The sequence below is a fragment of the Loxodonta africana genome, chromosome 5 (genome assembly GCF_030014295.1).
Source record: "Loxodonta africana isolate mLoxAfr1 chromosome 5, mLoxAfr1.hap2, whole genome shotgun sequence".
In the NCBI taxonomy this organism is placed as follows: domain Eukaryota; kingdom Metazoa; phylum Chordata; class Mammalia; order Proboscidea; family Elephantidae; genus Loxodonta; species Loxodonta africana.
Genome location: NC_087346.1, coordinates 88,995,844 through 89,019,848, shown reverse-complemented (window position 1 = coordinate 89,019,848; position 24,005 = coordinate 88,995,844). Strand labels below are relative to the sequence as shown.

The 24,005-nt window shown below is 36.8% G+C and overlaps 1 protein-coding gene across 2 annotated transcripts; it reads right to left on the bottom strand.

The window, feature by feature from the left end:
* Positions 1–359: 359 nt before the first annotated feature.
* On the bottom strand, positions 360–20,854 carry GNRHR (gonadotropin releasing hormone receptor). 2 transcript variants are annotated; one of them, XM_003415902.4, is made up of 3 exons: positions 20,145–20,854; positions 3,347–3,566; positions 360–680 (listed from the first exon to the last, which is right to left on the bottom strand). In XM_003415902.4, the coding sequence occupies exons 1-3, from the start codon at positions 20,664–20,666 to the stop codon at positions 436–438; spliced, it is 987 nt and encodes a 328-aa protein (XP_003415950.1). In that variant the 5' UTR covers positions 20,667–20,854; the 3' UTR covers positions 360–435. The 2 variants fall into 2 exon arrangements, with proteins under 2 accessions (XP_003415950.1, XP_003415951.1); XM_003415903.4 differs by having other exon boundaries at positions 483–680; positions 3,347–3,438.
* Between the last annotated feature and the right edge of the window lie 3,151 nt (positions 20,855–24,005).

Here is a 24,005-nt window from a genome sequence, read left to right as displayed (position 1 = left end):
TTATGTATTGTTATAACATAAAATTGTAATTACGTCCAAGCACCTTTAGAGAAAAACTCTCTAAGGCATGCTTTTAGCATTACCTTTTACATCTCTCTTCACCTTAGACCGTGGCTGTGTTAAATATTTAAGCATTATTATACAAAGAAAAAGTGATGAAAAACTTAAGTAACATGCTTAGGAGTTCAGAAAGAGCAGAGTCTAATATAAAAGTTTGTTGATTGAAAAGAAATGTTTCAGTATCTTTACTGGAGGTTTTTTCCTTACAATTGAGGCTGTGACGATGTGGTTTCTAAAAAAATGCAGTTGATAAATTAGCCTTAAATCCTGCTTTGTTTGCATGTAAACATGTTGTGACCTTTGAGTTATCATTCCCAGTTGGGGAAATTCATTACCTTGCTCTTTCCTTACATAATTTCCTATGTAGTCTATCAATTACAGAGAGAAATATCCATATATAAGTGGATCAAAGCATGGATTTAAAAAAGCAAAGAGAAAGAAGAAGTGATTTACTGGGTCAGACACCCTGTTTAACATTTCAGGGTCAAACCAGTACCAAATTCCTAGGACATAGTAGGGAGTCCAGCAGACAGTAAATGAAGTGGCAAACGCAACTGTCATCTTTAAGGTCTTCAGCCGTGCTCTTGGTATATTGTTCTTGGATTGATTCAGTTGTAGTTCTATTAGACAGATAAAACAGTGGGTTTTGAATGACCAGTTTTCTCATAAAACCAAATGGATAAAAAGGAAGACAGAATCACTAGTTCAACTTGATGAATATAATGGAGACAAATTTACAACATTTTTAATAATGATAATTTGTTTGGAATGCATGTTTTTATTCCAAATTTCCACTATGTCATATAGTATAATGAACAGAAAATATTAAGGATGATAAAACCCCATAAGCCAAACCCATTGCCATCGAGTCAATTCCGACTCATAGCGACCCTACAGGACAGACTAGAACTGTCCCACAGGGTTTCCAAGGAGCAGCTGGTGAATTCAAACTGCTGACCTTTTGGTTAGCAGTCTAGCTTTTTAACCATTGTGCCACCAGGGCTCCATTAAAGATGATAAAATACCCGTTGCTGTCAAGTTGATTCTGACTAATAGCGAACCTATAGGTCAGAGTAGAAATGCCCCATAAATTTTCCAAGGAGCACATGGTGGATATGAAATGCCAACATTTTGGTTAGCAGCCATAGCACTTAACCACTATGCCACCAGATGACAGTGTTCTTGAAAGTTAAGTTTCCACTAAACTAATCTGGATTTGAAATATACCAGACCAAACCTATTGCCGTCGAGTCAATTCTGAATTAGTGACCCTGTAGAGACAGCATACAACTACCCCATAGGGTTTCTAAGGCTGTAAATCTTTATAGAAGCAGACTGCCACATCTTTCTCCCTCAGAGTGGCTGGTGGGTTTGAACTGCTGACCTTTGAAATATAGGGGTACTCAAACTCTTGAAATAAAAGTTTAAGAGAGTATGCTAATTTTTGACTGGAAACATTAAAATAGGTAATTTATTGAACACAGGCTAGTTATAGATTTTTGGTCAGACAAGCTTAATTAGCACTTGCTGAGTGCCTTGCTATGGGCTTGCTCTTTTCACACATAATTTTATTAGGATTTATTTCTCAGTATCTGTGAACCTAGGTAACATTTAAGTAATAAATAATTAATAGGAGTAGACACATTTAAAAAGGTATATTGGCTTAGCACAGTAGATAAATCTGAAAAAAAAATAGACGTCTGCAACACATTGTGCTTCTTGTCCTCTTTTGAAATATCATCACACTTGATTATTGGTTTCATATTTATAGCCTGGGAGTCCCTGGGTGGCACAGATGGTTAAGTGCTCAACTACTAACCAAAAGGTTGGAGGTTTGAATCCACCCAGAAGTGCCCTGGAAGAAAGGCTAGTAATCTGCTTCCAAAAGTCGCAGCCTTGAAAACTGTATGGAGTGCAGTTCTACTCTGCAACACATGACTCAATGGCAACTGGTTTTTGTTTACTGCTTGGCTTTTCTGCTGAACTGTGAACTCCATGAGAGCAGAGTAGTTACTAGGCTTGTCTTAATCACCATGGTATCCCCACCTAGCACTGTTTTCAGCAATAATGAGTGGTCAGTCTATATTAGTTGAATAAATAAAAGATTGAATGGATAGATTTAGTAATATTTAACTATTGCTCTCTGCCTCTGCTTTTTTGCTTTTTGTGCAGCTCACATTTGTTAACCTCTATTTGGGATTCATCTTCTTCCTCTCCCTTTTCCCTTCTTGGATAGCCTCGATAGAACTGAATTTCTCGAGGATAAGATTTTGAAGGCAGATTGTTTTTACAGTATACTTTATTGGGAGTATCAAATAACTGTGCTGGCAGGGTGAAAACTGCCCAAGTACCTATTAAAGAGCATTATCAAAATTATCTCCTTTTGAGAATACCTGCTGAGTGAGCACACTATAGTAATTAAGATTGTTTCCCTGTTAAGTTGGAACAGGTATAACTTATGCGCTATGCTATTGTCTTTTGGATGACACATCAATATAGCCTTGCTTCCTGTGTAAAGTCATACATTTCAGTTTTTGGAAATGCACCTAATTACTGAAACAAAAGAGGCACAACTACATCTGTGAAGTTTTGGGTGAAGTAATCACCTATACATTCAACAGTATTTCACATACTTAGTTCACACACATACATGAAGAAATGTGCATAGTTCATGTTGTGAAGATATAGGAGATTTGACTGTGCAACAGAACAGCTTAATTTTCACAAGTCTACCGGCTAGCATTTAGCGTGTTGTGCTTTGTCACATTCTAGAAATCGGATGCTTCGTAAGAGCGCGGATGGTGCAAATGGTTAACACGCTGAAAGGTTGGAGTTTCTAGTCCACCCAGAGGTGCCTCAGGAGAAAGTCCTGGCAGTCTGCCTCTGAAAAGTCAGCTGTTGAAAACCCTGTGGAGCACAGTTCTACTCTGACGCACATGGGATTACCATGAGTCAGAACTGACTCAACATCAACTGGTTTTTGGTTTTGTTATGACCCAGCAGGAACAGTTTCCTAATGCTTATCCCAAGTAAATGGGGTAATTGTCCTTTCATCTTTAATTCCATGCTGTCAATTTAGAAGATCAGGAGATATTAAATTTCCTCATCTGTAAATTGGAGGTAATAAAAATACATACTTCCTGGGGTGGTTGTGAATATCAAATGAGTTAATATATGTGAATTGCTTAGAACAGTACCTAGTATGTCGTAAGTGCCACTCAGCCTTGAGGATTACTGTTTCAAAACTGTTTACCCACAATTAAAACTAAACCTAATGAATACATACTGTGGGGATCCTGACGAAGTACCCGTGTCAGGGTGAAGATGATTTTTGCATTGCAGATCAACGTGATGAGAAGAGGGATGAGGAAGAGGCAGCTGAAGGTGAAAAGGTTATAAAAGGCTTGCTGCCACCACTGTGGAAAACTGCAGTGTGTTACACATTGAGAGAAAACGTCAATCTGTCCAGAGCTGTCTGCTACATGGATCATCCTGAAGATATATAACTGTATGAGAAAAAAATTATGTTACTGTTTACAAACAACATTTACCTTTTTGAAATTTTTCTGTCCTATATTGGCCTAGCCCTCCAATATGTTGTTGCTCAAAGCAATTGTTTAGCTCCTTGGCATCATCCTTTTGGCTTTTCTACAAAAAGTTACAAGTGGATGTTTACTTAAAGTATGTTTGGGTAAGTGTGAATTAATCTATAGGAGTTTAAAGTGTTTGGAAATTATTTCAAACTTGCAGAATAATCACCAGCTAGGGATTAAAATCTTGTTTGTATTTTCAATTTCAAATGCAGTTATGCTGAGTAAACACTTTGCAAGTGATTATGTTCATTGTTTTATCCTTAACTCCTCAAACTGTGCTTGGCAGTTAAACTGTGCCCAACAAAACACATACTTAAATTTTATTTTAGAGACAGAAAACCCCACTAAAATGTCCTTCTTGTATGTAAAAAAATGGGTAAAAGACACAAACAGATATCTCACAAGAAAGATATAAAAATGACCCTTAAACATTTGAAAAGATGTCCAACCTCACTCATGATAAGGTAAATTACAACTAAAGCTACACTGAGATTGGCAAAAATTAAAATGTATAACATTCTGTTGGTGAGGCTGTGAGGAAGCAGGCACTTTCATACATTACTAGTTGAATGCAAATCCTTATGGAAAGGAGTTTGGCAATAACTAGCAAAACTAGTTACTTAACTTTTTTGACTCAGCAATGCCACGAATTTACCCTGAAGTTGCACACCTAACCACATGATGTGGAAATATATACACATAAAGTTATTCATTGCAGTATTGTTTGTAATAGAAAAATATTGAAAATAAACTAAATACCAATTCATCAAATAGAAGCTGAATAAACTATGGTTGAAAGCACACAGTGGAATACTATGTAGCTGTAAAAAAGAGTGGGGAAAATCTATGTATATGTATGTGTATATATGAGCGTGTGTATGTGCATATACAAACTCATGTGTATACATGTATCTCAATTGATATTTAATTCCTGGAGCCTTGCTTTTTACCACTGCCTTCAAAAAAAAAAAAAAAATTTTTTTTTTCCAGTGCAGCTTGAACTTCTTCCTTCTGTACCAGTGGTTCTTGATCATATGTTATCTCCTGAAATGGTTGAATGTTGACCCGTTCTTTTTGATACAGTAACTGTATGTTCTTCCATTTTCTTTTGATGTTTCCTGCCTCATTCAACTTTTTATTAATAGAATCCTTCAGTATTGCAATTTGTGGTTTGAATTTTCTCTTCAGTTCATTCAACTTGAGAAATGGCATTGTGTTCTTCCCTTTTGGTTTTCTAACTCCAGGTCTTTTCATTTCTCATCATAATACTTTACTTCGCCTTCTTGAACTGCCCTTTGAAATCTTCTTTTCAGCTCTTTTACTTCATCACTTCTGTTGTTTGCTTTAGTTATTTTCCGCTATTTGTCTACCTCAAGAAATTTGGAAAACAGCTACCTGGCCAACTGACTGGAAGAGATCCATAATTGCGCCCATTCCAAAGAAAGGCTATTATGTTGAATGTGGAAATTATTGAGCAATATCATTAATAACACATACTAGCAAAATTCTGCTGAATGTAATTCAAAAATGACTGTAGCTGTACATTGACAGGGAACTGCCAGAAGTTCAAGCTGGATTCAGAAGAAGACATGGAATGAAGAACATCATTGCTGATGTCAGATTGATCTTAGCTGAAAGCAGAGAATACCAGAAAGATGTTTACCTGATTTTATCAACTACACTAAGGCATTCCACTGTGTGGACCATAACAATTTATGCACAACATTACCAACAATGGGAATTTTAGAACACTTACTTGTGCTCATGTAGAACATATACATGGGTCAAGAAGCAGTTGCTTTAACAGAACAAGGGGATACTGCATAGTTCAAAATTGGAAAAGCTGCGTGGCAGGATTATTTAATCAGTATGCTGAGCAAATAATCTGAAAAGCCAGACTATATGAAGAAGAATAAAGCATCAGGATTGGAGGAAGACTCATTAACAACCTGCAATATGCAGATGACACAACCTTGATTGCTGAAAATGAAGATGACTTGAAGCACTTACTGCTGAAGCTCAAAGACTACAGCCTTATGGATTTCACCTGCATGTGAAGTGTCATGGATTGAATTGTGTCACCCCAAAATGTCTGTCAACTTGGCTAGGCTGTGATTCCCAGTATTGTGTGATTGTCCACCATTTTGTCATAATGATATGATTCTCCTGTGTGTTGTAAATCTTTTCTCTATGATGTTGATGAGATGGGATTAGCGGCAATTATGTTAATGATGCAGGACTCAATCTACAAGATTGGATCGTATCTTGAGGCAATCTCTTTTGAGATATAAAAGAGGGAAGCAAGCAGAGAGACAGGGGGACCTCATACCACCAAGAAAGCAGCACCAGGAGCAGAGCGTGTCCTTTGGACCTGGGGTTCTTTGCAGAGAAGCTCCTAGATAAGGGTAATATTGATGGCAAGGAACTTCTCTCAGAGCCGACAGAGAAAGAAAGCCTTCCCCTGGAGCTGATGCCCTGAATTTAGATTTGTAACTTTCTAGACTGTGAGAGAATAAATTTCTCTTTGTTAAAGCCATCCACTTGTGTGTATTCCTGTTATAGCAGCACTGGATGACTAAGACATGAAGAAAAGAAAACCTTCACAACTGGACCACTAAACAACATTATGATAAATAGAGAAGAAATAGAAATTGTCAACAATTTCATTCTACCTGGATCCAAAATCAACATTATGGGATCTATGGTAAGGAAACCAAATGAAGCATTGCATTGGGCACATCTACTGCAAAAGACCTCTTTAAAGATATCACTTTGATGACTAAGGTGTGTCTGACCCAAGCCATGGTCATTTCAACCACCTCATATGCATGCAAATGTTGGATAATGAAAAAAGAAGACAGAAGAAAAATTGATGCATTTGAACTGTGGTGCTGGCAAAGAATATTGAATATACTGCCAGAAGAATAAACAAATCAGTCTTAGAAGAAATACAACCAGAATGTTCCTTAAAAGTGAGGATGGTGAGGCTTTGGCTCACTTACTTTGGACATGTTCTCAGGAAAGACCAACAGCTAGAAAGGACATCCTGTTTGGTAAAATAGAGGACCAACGGAAAGAAGGAAAGCCCTCAATGAGATGGATTGGCACAATAGCCACAACAATGAACTTAAACATAACAAAGATCATGAAGATGAAGCATGACCAGGCAACATTTATTCTGTTATACATAAGGTCACTATGAGTTGGAGGCAACTCAATGGCCACTAACAGCAATAACAATAACAACAACAGCATACATATACACCTGCTCCTCATTTATTGACATGGTTAGATTCCAAAGACCAGGTCATTATGTGAAAATTGTTGTGAGAAAATGGAGGATGACCACATCCGATCATAAGATAGAGGATTACTATATCTTTACATAACTGCCAAATTACATTATTATACTGAGAATCGTGGCCCAGACAAGTTGACACATAGCCTTAACCATCACAACCACCATTACTCTCGCCTTGCACCTCAGCATTCGTTACTGCCAGAAGTATGTCATTAATGCACAAAATAATTGAATAGTAGGTTTTTTTTTTTTTTTACTATTGTCATAAATGTGAAATGTTGGATAATAAGACAGCTGGTAAGTGAGGAATAGGTGTATCTATTTCCCAGCTTTGTCTGCTGAGAGGGCCTGGAAACATTGACATCCTAGTAACAACACACTTCCACGCTAGTGCCCAGATCTTGGTTTGTAAAACTATTCTATACTAAAATGAGCCAAGGCTTATTGGAGAAATAGGTGATGTCAGGGCTGGATGCAGGAAATGTACAATATGTACATGAAACAACTTTTGGTTGTCCATCAAAGAATAATGGTCCATGTTAAAAGGACTTGAAAGAACTCTCACTGTCAAATCTAGGAAACTTTAAGGATCAAAATTAAAAAAAAAAGATCAGAATGAATGACAAATTATTGAACAAACTAATCCATGAATATATGATGATACAGTTTATAAAACAACAACAATAAATAAATGGGGAGAGGAAAAAGCTTTCTTACTATTTCACCAACTAGTAAATGTAGAAAGAATAATGGAATTAGTGATTACTGATTACTATAATAATTCATTCAGGCAAGAATCATCATTGGATGATAATAGTGAGTGAAAATTTGAGGAACAATAGGATATTTACATAGTCTCAATGTATCTAACAACAGGTTATTTATTCATTACAAAGTATAAAATTATAACTTTGCAGTTATAACCATTGACATTGCTAATAATGGGTCTAATTGCACCGAGAAGAATCCAGGAAGCACTTTTTGGTATTTCTGCTAAAAGTACATTACCTGAATCTAAACACGAGAAAACCTCAGACAAATCCAAACTGAGGGGTATTCCATGAAGTAACTGGCCTGCCCTTTTAAAAAATGTCAGTGTCATGAAACAAACAAAAAAGGAACTGTTCGAGACTAAAGAGACATGACAGCTGAATACACTGCATGATTGTGGATTTCTTTTTGTAATAAAGGACATTATTATGATAACTAGTGAGATCTGATTAAGGTCTATAGATTAAATAATAGTATCAGTGCTAATGTTGTGATTTTGATAATTGTACTGTGGTTATGTGAGAGAAATCTTTGCCTTTAGGAAATATATGTTGGAATATTTAGCTGCAAAGAAGCACCATGTCTGCAATTTACTTTTAAAACATTTAGAACAAAAAATGTATCTGTATAAGACAGAATAAAGCAAAGAAACAAATACGGTAAATGTTAATACTTGGGGACTCTGGGTGGGTAAAATATATCCAAATATCCAGGAGTTCTTTGTATTATTCTATTATTCTTGCAGTCTTTACGTGTGAAATTATGTACAAAAAAAAAAAAAAAGCTTTTCTGCTAGGAAACTTCACTTTACTATGAGAGAAACATTATTAAAATGAAAGCATAAAACAGTGCAAACATTTAAATTTATGGCCAGTAAATTTAAACAAAAAGTTTGCAGGATTTCTTTTACTTTAAAGAATCGAGGGATCCATACTCATACTTTTTAGTTTTACAATAGGATTAAGATATTATAGTTTAATTTAATTAAGAGGCCCAGGGTTTCTTCCTTTTTTGAAGAATGGTGTGGTTGGGAATGGAGAATAACTTTGTTTTCTAAATAATACTAGAAAATATTTTCTTTCGTCACTTAGTAGAGAAAATAACCCTCTTCTTAAGATTTATAATTCCAATATCATAATGGAAATGCAAAAAATCCACGTCTTTTCTCAGTTTTAAGGGAAAAAAACCTGGCCAACTGACTGCAAGAGATCCATATTTGTGCCCATTCCAAAGAAAGGTGACCCAACAGAATGTGGAAATTACTGAACAATATCATTAATATCCCACACGAGTAAAATTTTGCTGAAGATATTAAAAAAAATGGTTGCAGCAGTGCATTGACAGGGAACTGCCAGAATTTCAAGCAGAATTCATAAGAGAATGTGGAAGGAAGAATATCATTGCTGATGCTAGATGAGCCTTGGCTGAAAGCAGAGAATACCAGAAAGATGTTTACCTGTGTTTTATTGACTGTACAAAGGCATTCGACTATGTGGATCATAACAAATTATAGATAACTTTGCTAAGAATGGGAATTACAGAACACTTAAGTGTCTTATGCAGAACCTGTATGTAGACCAAGAGGCAGTTGTTCCAACAGAACAAGGAGATATTGTGTGGTTTAAAATCAGGAAAGGTGTGTGTCAGAGATGTATCCTTTCACCATACCTATTCAACCTGTATGCTGAGCAAATAATCCAAGAAAGTGGACTATATGAAGAAGAACAGGGCATCAGGGTTGGAGGAAGACTCATTAACAACCTGTGATACACAGATGACACAACCTTGCTTGCCAAAAGTGAAGACGACTTGAAGCACTTACTGATGAAGATCAAAGACGACAGCCTTCAGTATGGATTACACCTCAACATAAAGAAAACAAAAACCCTCGCAATTGGACCTATAAGCAATGTCATGATAAATGGAGAAAAGATTGAAGTTGTTGTGGATTTCATTTTACTTGCAACCACAATCAACGCCTGTGGGAGCTGCAGTGAGGAAATCAAATGTCGTATTATTGTATTAGGCAAATCTGCAAAAGACCTCTTTAAAGTCTTTAAAAAGCAAAGATGCTACTTTGAAGACTAAGGTATGCCTCACCCAGCACATGAAATTTTCAGTCACCTCATATGCATGCAAAAGCTGGGCAATGAATAAAGAAAACCCAAGAAGAATTGATGCATTTGAATGATGGGGTTGGCAAAGAATATTGACTATGCCATGGACTGCCAGAAGAACGAACAAATCTGCCTTGGAAGAAGTACAGCCAGAACACTCCTTAAAAGGAGCTAGAGGGTCACTGTGGTGGGAATTGACTTAACGGGTTAAGTGTCACACAGAGCAGTAAGTAGGAAATAAAACATCTACTACCACAGTGTGATTTGGTGGAAATTTCTTGTCTTGGAACCTCAGTTTGCTTCTCTTTGAAATGATGGAGAATAACTCCTGCTGAAATGATTCCAGATTGTTATGAGGAGCAGATCATTTTAACAGATAAAATTAATTTTTAGAAAAGCTTAAAATACCAGGCAGATGGGAGCTGTTGCTGTTATTGTTCTAAGTGTTGTTACTTTTATTATTATTCTTTTTATTTACATAAAGTCTAAGTACAATTTAGATGTTAGTGTAGTTTCAATGCAGTGGAAAACAGAATACTTGGAGCAGTGCTTGGGTCTTTCCATATTAAAAATTGCTTATCACTGATTTGCTTATGTCTGGAAAAAAAAGAAGGAAGGAAAGTGAGACTTTGTCTCACAAGCTTCGGACATGTTATCAGGAGGGACCAGCCCCTGGAGAAGGACATCAGCAAAAAAGGGGAATACCCTCAATGAGATGGATTGACACAGCGGCTGCAACAATGCGATCAAATGTAGCAACAATTGTGAGGATGACACAGGACTGGCCAGTGTTTCGTTCTGTTGTACATAGGGTCACTATGAGTCGAACTGACTCAGTGGCACCTAACAAGGGAGAAAAGTATTATTAAACTGGTCCATTAGAGGGCGACCAATGATCATAACATCAACCTTAAAGTCAGGAACCCGAAACAAGTGGTTCAGCTAATTCTGTCTCATTATTCAGACCAACTCTTTCCAAAATTATAAAGTGAGTCTTTTTGGTTTTTCATACTTCTTTGCAGTGTGACATTATTTACAGTTCTGTTTTGAATTTTACACAATAAATGTTGTCAGTTGAAGTCTTTGAAAGGGTTATTTCACATAAAACCTGAAATAAACCAAACCCATTGCCGTCCAGTTGATTCCGATTTGTAGTGAACCTATAGGACAGAGTAGAACTGCCCCACAGGGTTTCCAAGGAGCTGCTAGTGGATTTGAACTGCTGGCCTTTTGGTTAGAAGCCGAACTCTTAATCACTGCACTGCCAGGGCTCCAGAATCTGAAATAGAGCCTTATATTTCTTTAAAGTCTAAACCACTTTCCTCCTCACCTCCCCAGCTGGACTTGGCACCAGGTGAACTGAATTTGATTTTCTGCTCTGCAATGGGCCTTAGTTTCACTCTAATATTTCGTGTTTTAAAGGTATAACAAACTTTCAACCATAGTGACTTTGAGATACTATGATTTGAATTAATGGTTATCATCTTTATTCAACAAATACTTATTTTTCAAGCAACTCCTTGATAAAAATAACTATACTAGCTGCTTTATGTCATAAAAGATGAGCAAGATTTACCGAGGAATTAAATACATATGGTAAGGGAGATATAGCATGTAGCTGATAACTGTAATATACATAGACGGTGTTAAGTTCCAAAAGAGAGGTAAAGTGGTATGGAAATTCAGAATCTTACTTGCCCATAAACTAATTTGTTTTAGGTTTGGTTCAAATTTATTTTGTGCTTTAAGGCGATGTTAAATGGAATGATTAATGTATGAATCTACTTCACTGACTCTTTTTTCCTAGGGTTATGTTTCTTTAATTTCTTTACATTTCTCTTATTCCTTACCCCAGTTGTCATTGGTGTTTGCTTTATTTCACGATAAACTAGGACATTCTTCTGTCTTCCTTCTTCACAGTCAACTGTGAATGCTCATCTCTTCTTAGAATATTATCTTTAACTCTCACCTTACTCCACACTAATTACACCAGTAACTAATCTTTTCCAAAGGTGATTATCTTCAGGTGATGTGCTTTAGTTTCCTGGTCTATAAATTTAGAGATAATAAACCAATAGCAGTATCTATTTTTAGGGGTTGTCATGAGAATTAAATGAGTTAATACAGGTAAAGCACTTAGAATAATGCCTGGCACACAGTTGTTACTAGCTTCTGTCGAGTTGACTATGACTCATGGAGACCTTGTATATGACACACCAAAATGTCCAGTCCTCACAATTACCAGTATGTTTGAGTCCATCATTGTGGCTGCTGTTCCTATCTATCTCACCAAGGATCTCCCACACCCTCATTGGCCCTCTATTTTGCCAAATATGATGTCCTTCTCCAGAGATTGATCCCTCCTGATGATGTGTTCAAAGCGAGTGAGTTGGACAATGTTCTGTTGTGATCTGTATGGTTTTCATTGGTTAATTTTCAAAAATAGATCACTATGCCTTTCTTCCTATTTCATCTTAGTGTGGAAGCTGTGCTGAAACCTGCCCACCGTGGGTGACCCTGCTGCATATTTGAAATACTGGTGGCATAGCTTCCAACATCATAGCAACATGCAAGCCACCACAGTATGGCTGGTGGGGCACACAATTAGCAGTATATAAATCTTAACCATTTTTATAACTAAAAATTTGAGACATGTATATTTTTCCTGATGCCTCTTACATATCTATTTTCACCTTAAACTTTTCTTTCATGTTCCTTCCTTAGCCTTCTACATGAAAAAAGGAAATAATGTGGTACGATGGCACTAGTTGTTTTTTTTTTTTTTTTAATATAGTGGCTAAAAGCTCTGTTATTAACTAGATATATTGATACCTCCACTTGTTAGATGATATCTTGGACATGTTATGTAATGTTCTTAGCCTTAGTGGTTTTTTTTATGTGCAAAATAAGGATAATGACTGTATTTAATTTATGGGGTTGTTAGAAGGGTTATATTAAATAATGCATGCAAAAGCACATAGCACAATTCCTGGCATATATACATCCTCAATAACTACTATTTATCATCGTCATTATTGTTGTTATTTCTGTTACTAGTATGCTGCTACTATGTTCCAGCACAATACCTAGCATAATGTACCCACATAATAAATATTTATTTGAACTGCTTACCAAGTTCAGAAGTGCCTTCTAACCTTGTAAATTCTCTGTGTCAAGACAAGTCTTCACATATCTTCAAATCACGCACCTGTACACCAAAGACTAAGGGGGTGACTCATGTATCTTGCTGGCAGGCCTGGGTTAACTGTAGAGTTTAAAAGGTGTTGATGTGTAATGCTCCATATTAGCCTAGATAAACTAATGGTATGAACTCTTTCTGCAAATAATCTGCTTCTTTAGAATTTGTGTGGTCTTAACATGACATTCATTGGAAACCATGTGATTTTTAATTATCTAGGGACACACCTAATTGAGGAAATATTTTCTTTTCTCTCTTCAACATGTAGTTACCAGCCTAAGCATTAAAAAAAAAAAAAAACCAGCATAGACGGTCTTAAATCTGATCTACTCCCCAGGCATGTTTGTTGCCTTTTCTTTTCTTTTCCTTTCATTTTAATCCTACTTTTGTGAATCATGCCACCAAGACTTGAATTTTTATGCTCTGGTATATATAGTTTTCAGGGTGAGTAGGATTGTTTTGTGACTAGGGAGTTGTTATTGTTGTTAGGTGCTGTTGAGTCAGTACCAACTCATAGCCACCCTATGTACCACAGAATGAAACACTGCCCAGTCCTGTGCCATGCTCACAATTGTTATTCTTGAGCCCATTGTTGCAGCCACTGTGTCAATCCATCTTGTTGAGGGTCTTCCTCTTGTTCGCTGATCCTCTACTTTACCAAGCATGATGTCCTTCTCCAGGGACTGATTCTTCCAGACAACATGCCCAAAGTATGTAAGACACAGTCTCACCATCCTTATTTCTAAGGAACATTCTGGTTGTACTTCTTCTCAGATAGATTTGTTCATTCTTTTGGCAGTCCATGGTATATTCAATATTCTTCACCAGTACCACAATTCAAAGGCGTCAATTCTTCTTCGGTCTTCCTTATTTATCATACAGATTTATCGTCCAGATGTGATTGAAGATACCATGGCTTGGGTCAGGTGCACCTTAGTCTTCAAGATGATATCTTTGCTTTTCAGCATTTTAAAGACATCTTTTGCAGGAGATTTGCCAGTGCAATGTGTCTTTTGATTTCTTGACTGCCGCTTCCATGGGTGCTAACTGTGGATCCAAGTAAAATGAAATCCTTGACAACGTCAGTCTTTTCTCCATTTATCATGGTGTTGCTCATTGGTCTAGTTGTGAGGATTTTTGTTTTCTTTATGTTGAGGTGCAATCCATAGTGAAGGCTGTGGTCTTTGATCTTCATTAGTAAGTGTTTCAAGTCCTATTCACTTTCAGCAGGCAAGATTGTATCATCAGCACAAAGCAGGTTGTTAATGAGTCTTCCTCTAATCCTGAAGCCCTGTTCTTCATATAATCCAACTACTCAGATTATTTGCTCAGCATACAGATTGAATAGGTATATGAAAGGATACAACCCTGACGTATACCTTTCACCTTTGCTGACTTAGAACCATGCAGTATCTTCTTGCTCTGTCTGAACAACTGCCTCTCGATCTATGTACAGGTTCCTCATGAGCACAATTAAGTGTTCTGGAATTCCCATTCTTCGCAATGTTATCCATAATTTGTTATGATCCACACTATCAAATGCATAGTCAATAAAACACTAGTAAACATCTTTCTGGAATTCTCTGCTTTCATACAGGATCCATCTGACATTAGTAATGATATCCCTGGTTCCATGTCCTCTTATGAAACTGGCCTGAATTTCTGACAGTTCCCTGTCAATGTACTGCTGCAGCCACTTTTGAATGATCTTCAGCAAAATTTTACTTGTGTGTGATATTAATGATATTGTTCGGTAATTTCCACATTCAGTTGGATCACCTTTCTTGGGAATAGGCATAAATATGGATCTCTTCCAGTAAGTAGACCACGTAGCTGGCTTGCAAATTTCTTGGCATAGATGAGTAAGCACTTCCAGTGCTGCGTCAACTTATTGAAACATCTCAATTGATCTTCCATCAATTCCTGGAGCCTTGTTTTTCGCCAATGCCTTCAGTGCAAATTGGACTTCTTCCTTCATTACCATTGGCTCCTGATCATATGCTGCCTCTTGAAATGGCTGAACATCGACCAATTCTTTTTGGTATAATGACTCTGTGTACTCTTTTCAACTTCTTTTGATGTTTTCTGCATCATTTAATATTTTCCCCATAGAATCCTTCACTATTGCAACTCGAGGCTTGAATTTTTTCGTCAGTTCTTTCAGCTTGAGGAATGCTGAGTGTGTCCTACCTTTTTGGTTTTCTATCTCCAGCTCTTTGCACATGTCATTATAATACTTTACTTTGTCTTCTGGAGCTGTCCTTTGAAATCTTCTGTTTAGTTCTTTTACTTCATCATTTCTTCCTTTTGTTTTAGTTGCTTGGGGTTCAAGAGCAAGTTTCAGAGTTTTCTGACATCCATTTTGTTTTTTTCTTTCTTTCCTGTCTTTTTAATGGCCTCTTGCTTTTTTGGAAACCCTGGTGGCGTAGTGGTTAAGTGCTATGGCTTCATGTGTGATGTCCTCAATGTCATTCCACAGCATGACTAGTTTTTTGCCATTAGTGTTCAACGTGTCAAATCTATTCTTGAGATGGTCTCTAAATTCAGGTGGGATATACTCAAGGTCGTACTTTGGCTCTTGTGGACTTTTTCTAATTTTCTTCAGTTTCACCTTGAACTTGCATATGAATAATTGATGGTCTGTTCCACAGTTGGCCCCTGGCCTTGTTCTGACTGATGATATTGAGCTTTTCCATCATCTCTTTCCACAGATGCAGTCGATTTGATTCCTGCGTGTTCTATCTGGCAAGGTCCATGTGTATAGTTGCCGTTTATATTGGTGAAAAAAGCTATTTGAAATGAAGAAGTTGTTGGTCTTGCAAAATTCTATCATGCAATCGCTGGCATCATTTCTATCACCAAGACCATGGTTTCCAACTACAGATCCTTCTTTGTTTCCAGCTTTCACATCCCAATTACCATTAATTATCAATGTACCCTGATTGCATGTTTGATGAATTTCAGACTGCAGAAGCTGGTAAAAATCTTGAATTTCTTCATCTTTGACCTTAGTGATTGGTGCATAAATTTGAATAATAATACTATTAACTGGTCTCGTAGGTGTACAGATATTATCCTATCACTGACAGCATTGTACTTCAGGATAGATCTTGAAATGTTTTTTTTTTGACAATGAATGGAACACCATTCCTCTTCAAGTTGTCATACTCGGCTTAGTGGGCCATATCATTGTCTGATTCAGAATGGCCAATACCAGTCCATTTCACCTCACTAATGCCTTTTTTTTTTTTTTTTAATGCCTAGGATATCAATGTTTATGCATTCCATTTCATTTTTGACGATTTCCAATTTTTCTAGATTCATACGTCATACATTCCACGTTCTGATGATTAATGGATATTTTCAGCTGTGTCTTCTCATTTTGAGTCATGCCATATCAGCAAACGAAGGTCCTGAAAACTTGATTCCACCCACGTCGTTAAGGTTGAGTCTGCTCTGAGGAGGCAGCTCTTCCCCTGTCATCTTTTGAATGCCTTCCAGCCTGGGGGTAGGGGGATGGCTCATCTTCCAGCACTATATCTGACAGTGTTCTGCTACTGTTCATAAAGTTTTCACTGGCTAATTGTTTTCAGAAGTAGACTGTTGGGTCCTTATTCCTAGTCTACCTTAGTCTGGAAGCTCAAGTGAAACCAGCCTACCATGGGTGACCCTGGTGGTATTTGACTACCAGTGGCATGGCTTCCAGCATCACAGCAACATGAAAGCCCCCAGTGTATGACAAACTGACAGACATGGGGGGGACTAGGGAGTAGTTTGACCAAATTTACTGACTGGTCAGAATGAATGTTATAATTTGGAGAAATGTGAAACAATCAACTTTTATATAAGCATTTTTCTTTGCTGTTTCTTAGAGGACCATCCATTTTCATACTCATATTTCCCTATTTTCTTCTCTCCTGATTTCAAAAACCTATTATGAAGGAAGGAAGAAAAGCAGGAAGAAAGAAGGGAAGGAAAGAAATGAACGTTAATTTTTTAAGTATAAAGTATTGTACTAGATGATTTTATATATTTTATTCTTTACAGTTATTCTTTTAAACTGAGAAAGGTTAAGTAATTTGCTCAGAATCAGATAGCTTGTAAGAGACAGTACTGAGATTGAACCTAATTTTGTTTAAATCTAATACCAATGCCATTTCTACTACTCTATCGGCTTTCAAACTTTGTTGCAGGGGATTGTAAGGTCTTCAAACAAACTGTAACTGGCAGCTAGTGAAAACCCAGGCATTGAACTAGGCCTCCTTTATCCCTATTTTGACCAGCTCAGTTCCACTTATATTTGTTTCTTGGAGCTCCACATGTTGTTGCTGTTGTTAGGTGCTGTCGAGTTGATTCCGATTCATAGTGACCCAAAGTACAACAGAAAGAAACCCTGCCTGGTCCTGTGCAATCCTAACAGTCATTGTTATGCTTAGCCCATCTTTGCAGCAACAGTGCCAATCCATATCGTTCAGGGTCTTCCTCTTTCTTGCTGACTCTCTACTTTACCAAGCATGGTGTCCTTCTCCAGGGACTGATCCCTCTACATAGGATTTTTAAAAAAAAATTTTTAGTACTAGTAAAAAGCTTGAAATGTACTGTGCTATGCTATGCCAAAACACATCCCCAATCCACCATAGATCAACCAAGGTGGCTAAATTGATATTTGTACATTTTGAATTCTGATTAAGTATCATAAACTCCCAGCCCTGAGTTGTGACAATTAGCTTGTTACTTTTTTAATACTAAGTTATGAACTACTCAAGTAATAGAAAATCAATATATGGAACAAAGGGTGAAGATTACAGTCACTCTTTCAATGTAAATTAGCCACTATAGGATGCTTCTTTGTCAATAGTCCTACCCACAGAGTGTGGCGAAGCGTAGGGCATGTGTCACAACCTAGAAATAAAAAGCCATCTCTATCTCTTGTCTTCCTCATCAAATATATGTAACATTAACCCCAAAAACCCATTGCCGTTGAGTTGATTCCGACTTATAGCGACCCTGTAGGACAGAGTAGAACTGCCCATAGGGTTTCCAAGGCTGTAATCTTTATGTATCCCAACTACCATATCGCTCTTGTGAGGAGTGGCTGGTGGGTTCGAACCGGCGACCTTTCAGTTAGCAGCCAAGCGTTTAACCACTGCATAAGCAGGACTCCTCATGTAGAATTAGTCAAAGTTTAAAATCTTTTTTATTCATGGAGCTAGCAGAGAGCTATACTAAAAGGGAAAATTGAACTTAATAAAAAGACATGAGTTTAACAGGTCGTGTGACATTGGAAAAGCCAATGAATCCCTTTAAACCAGTGCTTTTTGAGCTGCAGCATGTGCCCATCAGTAAATTGTAATCAACCTTAAAAAAATGGAATGGAACAGAATAGAATATTTGTGTCATGAAAACTTTTTTCAGTTACCTGTGTATGAAAGAAAAAGAGACAGACTAGATCATGACGTAGTATATATTTCTTACTTTGACTTACTGCTAAAAAATTTGAATGCCATTTCTTCCAAAGGTTTAGACCTTGGTTTTATTATATGTGAAATGGAGATAATAACACTGCTCCTATGTGCCTCATAGAGTTAATATAAGTATCAAATAAGATTATATTATGTCCGTGAAGTTTTTCGGGAAACTTCAACAAAATGCTTTATAAATTTAAAGTGTTTCTGTAAAGTAAGGAAGAGTTATTTGTTTTATGAAGTAAAATATTCACATCATGTTCTGTGGGTCATATTCACATAAATCTCTCAGGTAGAGTAATGTATTTGAGGTCGAGTTATTACAAGAAATTCCCAAACAATTCAAAATTAATTTTATATTTTCTTTTTACTACATCAAGATAGAGAACTATTTGGCATAAACTTTCTATTATTGCTGTGATATACTTAAAATAGCTGAATTAATAAATCAGAATTTTACTTATAGGCTCTGGAATAGTCCTTTGAAAGAGTGAAATTGTGGGTTTGCCTTTCAGTTATTATCAAATATTGACCTATTTCTATTGCTGTTTGTTTCACCTACATCAGAATCTCAAATTGCCAACTATTTTTCAGCTAGCTGTACTTACATGAAGACTATATATTGCTGATGTTATGCCATAAAGCAAATGTTTTTACCTCTTTCTTTCATAGCCTGCCTTCCCCCACCTTCAGGCAAACAGACTGACAAGAAGACAAACAAATGAATAGTCCTCTTATCAGCCTACTTGTTTACTTCAATGGTTTTACTATTCAGACTCCATGGCTAAAAACATTGGAGTTTTATTTTACTCTGCTCTATTATTAACTCCCTAAATTCAACTTGTTGCCAAGCTTTGTTTTTTATTTGAAATATCCCTATTACCGTCAGTCCCCTCTGAATCACCTAGGCCGCACACTTAATCACCTCATTGCCTGATGGTTAATGCACTAGGCTGCTAACTGAAAAGTCGGAGGTTTGAGCCCACCCAGCGGTGCCTCAGAAGAAAGCCTTGGTGACCTACTTCTGAAAACTCAGCCATTGAAAACCTATGGAGCACAGGTCTACGCTGATACACATAGGGCTGTCATGAGTTGAAATTGACTCAATGACAACTGGTTACTGTTTTAAACTGCAGTGACAGGATTCTTAAAGTTTCCATTCAAGAAATCTCGAACAGTACAAGTTGTAAATACTTTTTACCTATGCAAATTACACAGTTCTTAAAAATCCTGTTAATTAACCATTAAATTCATGTCAACCAGAGCAAAAGAAAAAATAAATGGAAGAAAAGAATGGGAATGAGGTCAGTTTTGAGAATAGCTACCTTTTTGGGGAAGCATTTACTATGTACCAGAAATTATGCTAGACAATTTAATACATTATTCATTTAATTATCACAAAAGCCATATGAGGTAGACATTTCCCCATTTTATACATAAGAGAACTGGAATCCAGAGAGGTCAAGTAATTTTTCCCAAGATAACATAGCAGAGCCAGGATTCAAGTCCACTCTCTCTGACTTCCAGATTCCAAGATCATAAAGATAATGCAATACTCCCTTTCATAAGACTTTTACTCAAGTTTGGGTAGGAAATCTGTGATCTCCATGTCCTAACAAGGTCATAAATAATGTTTACCTGTGGTCCAGCAAAGACACTACTGAGGATCCAGGCCAGGCCAATCATGGACTGTCTGAGCTTACTGTAGCTTTTCACAGCTATGGGCCTCGTAATGGCCAGGGAGCGATCCAGGCTGATCACTACCATCATAAAGGCTGGGGAGTACATGGAGAAAAGCTTCAGATAGCTGAGGACTTTGCAGAGGAACTCTCCAGCGTACCATTGGACTGTAATATTCCACATTCCATCCAGTGGCATGACAATCAGAGTCTCCAGCAGGTTGGCTAAGGTCAGATGTTTTAAAAGCAACTTCATTCTTGAGGGCTTTTTCCCTTTCTCCTTCTTTTGACTCCGCTTCTGAAGTTTCAACAGGAAAGCAGCGTTAAAGGTTGTGGAAAGTAGAAAAAGGAAGAAAGTAACTGTCACTCGGATCTTTCCGGATAACGTCAGTGTGGGGAGGTTTCCCTGCATCAGTGGGATGCTGTTGTTGATGGCTGAGCAGTGATTTTGATTCTGTTCAGGAGAGGCACTGTTTGCCATACTTCCCTATTGATATAGCTTCAGGATTTGTATCTCTGATACAAAGTCCTGTTTTATTTCTGCCTTCTTTGGATGGAAACGTCACAGGTTTAAATTTATGTCAGATTTTGTCTCTAGATACTCTGGACTTAATGTAAAAGATCAAGGTGAACTTGTTTTGAGGGTTTATAATCCGACAGAGTGCTAAAACAGATCATGCCAAAAACATTTTGAGGGCCAAATGTAACTGTAGCACTTCAGCAGATGGCCTGCTTTTCACAACATTTTTCCTAAGTAAAGCCTAATTGGCTAATGGTATTATTAAAAGAAATTTAATGAAGAGATTTTTCTAAAACCTCTTTTAAGTGTTAGCATTATGTTAAACAGATATGTAAAATAAAAATGAAAAAAGATACTTAAAATATTTGATTCAGTTAAAATCTGTTGTCTTAAGAAATTAATAAGTTTCTCAAAAAACACTTGTATTCTTTTTCAGACATACATCAAACATTTGAACATTAGACAAATATTTTCACTTAAAGCAATTGTATACAAAACATCAAAATTGGCATCTTAATAATTAAAACCAATTTGACCTAATACAAATTGGACTACATTCAAATTAACCAATGAATCAAAATAATCAGATTATCCATGCTTAACTTAGAGTAAAAATTGCTAACCATCTTTTGATTATTACCTTGGTTTTAAAATTATCTAAACATTGTACTTGGTATTGTAGCACATTATTGAATATGCTAACTAGGTATTTGAGAGAGTACTGTATAAATGCTGTAGCAGCATTTATTTTGTTGTTATTGTTAGGTGCTGTCGAGTTGGTTCTAACTCATTGGTACCCTGTGTACAACAGAACTAAACACTGCCCGGTCTTGTGCTATCCTCACAATCGCATTTACATTTATATAAATATAATAAAAGTATTTGTTTAAATTTCTTTATATGGCATCATTTCACATTGGGGCCACTGCTATGTCACTGCTCGAACTTTGATGGAAGTGCTTGATTATATTATTTACTAATACTGGTATGACTTACAATGGAATTATTAAATCACCAACTTGACTCATGTCGTCTAGTTTCCTTCTGGAAACACTGATGGCGTAGTGGTTAAGTGCTACAGCTGCTAATAAAAAGGTCAGCAGTTCAAATCTACCAGGCACTCCTTGGAAACTCTGTGGGGCAGTTCTACTGTATTCTATAGGGTCGCTATGAGTTGAAATTGACTTGATGGCAACGGGTTTGGGTTTAGTTTCCTTTTGGCAGCCAAAAGAGGAAAATGTTAAGGATAAAGGTGGCTAATTTGACTTAGATGGTCCATGCTTGTGGGTACATTTTTTTGTTCATTCTGTCTTTGTAGTAGGTTGAATGGTGGTTTCTAAAAAGGCATGTCAGTGTCCTAATTTCTGAGCCTGTGAATGTGACCGTATTTGAAAAAAAGGCCTTTGTAGATAATTAAATTAAGGATCTCTAGAGGAGATCATCCTGGATTATTGGGGTGGGACCAAAGTCCAATGCTAAGTGTACGTGTAAGAGACAACAGAGAAGACAGAGACAGGAGAAGGCCACGTGAAGATGGAGGCAGAAATTGGAGTTATGCAGACATAAGGAATGCCTGGATCCAGCAGAAGCTGAAAGGCTCAAGAAAGGATTTTCCCCTAAGACCTTTGAAGGAGTATGGCCCTACTGACATCTTGATTTTAGGCTTCTGGCCTCCAGAAATGTGAGAGAATAAAGTTCTGTTATTTAAACCACCAAATTTGTGGTAATCTGCAGCCCTAGGAAACTAATATTCATTAATGTAATTTATTTATTATATTTATTTAATAATTACTGAATACCAACTTATATTCACTTATTTATCAAATAACTACTGAATCCCATATATATATGTTAGTTATTACGTATACGTATATATATATATAAATATGTATATGTTAGCTATTACAGGTGATACATAGGTGAATAAGGCATCATCTAGACCCTTAAGGAGTTTATTTGGTACTACAAAAATTGTTGTTGTGTGCCGTCCAGTTGACTCTGACTCACAGCAACCGTATGTGACAGAGTAGAGCTGCCCAATAGGAGTTCCTAGGCTGTAATCTTTATGGGAGCAGATTACCAGGTCTTTTGTCCCATAGAGCTGCTGGTGGGTTTGAAACATTGACTTTTGGGTTAGCAGCTGAGCGCTTAACTGTTGCATCACCAGGGCTCCTTCCTATACAAGATTAGTAAGTATACTGGGCGTATCTTATATGCCTCCTCATATTCATTCTGTACTGGCTGCCTCCCAGATCATGAGCAGCTTATACCAGTTGCTTACCCGGGCTCCCTCTTAGCTGTCAGGATATGCCCCAAATTACTGGTTCTTCTCACTACTTTCAGACTTGGATGAAATATTATACCACAGGATATGGCACTTGGCTTCTCCAGTGGCTTTCTGAAGGGTCTGGAAATATTTTCTAATGAAGTAGTTTGATTCTGAAATGTGCTGTTTTAGAATAATTTTTGGAAGAGATGAGTCAGAAATTATGAGAAGTATGCCTTTTTGAACTGATTAAAATGTAACACCTCTATTTCAAGCACAAATACAGCATAAATATATGAGAATCAATTAGTAAAATAAGATAAATTAAAGAAAAATTAAAATTCTCATTAGAACTTCCAAATAACTTAGACTGTATTACAAACATAAAATGTTTATAACATTTTAAAAAAGTTGTGTTTAATCCAGAGGTTCACAAGAGTAAAAGAAATACTATTTGTTGATTCCTCAGTTGATAAAAGCTATTCAGATGTTAGAGGAGAGAGAAAAATTATGGTCATATAGGATATTAAAGAAAGGTTTTTTTTTTTCACAGCTGAAGATTGTGATCATGAAATTTGTACCTACCACATTAGCTGTGTTAGGTTGCTCAGAACAAAACAGTTCTGACTGTAACAGTTTATTTTTCTGAAGGCTCTGCGTATTACATCCTATCAGTTAATCTGATCAGGGCCGTACACTTAAATCAACAAAAAAGATTAGTGAAAAGATTAGTGGAGCATAAGTGTTTCATTATCGTTCTTTTTGTTAATTACCATCAAGTGAATTCCGATTTATGGCAACTCCGTGTGTGGAGCAGAACTGTCTTAATTTCCAACTTGGAAAAATGAGTTGAATGAGCTGTTTACCAAGACTAGTTATACTGGAGGGAGTACAGCTTTAGACGTATTGAGTCTGAGTTGCCTATGAACTAGCACAGAGGAAATGTTTAACAGGCACTTGGCTATATAGCTGTAAAGCTCAAGAGATACATCTTGCTAGAGGTATAAATTTGGGAGTCATCAGAATATTTATAT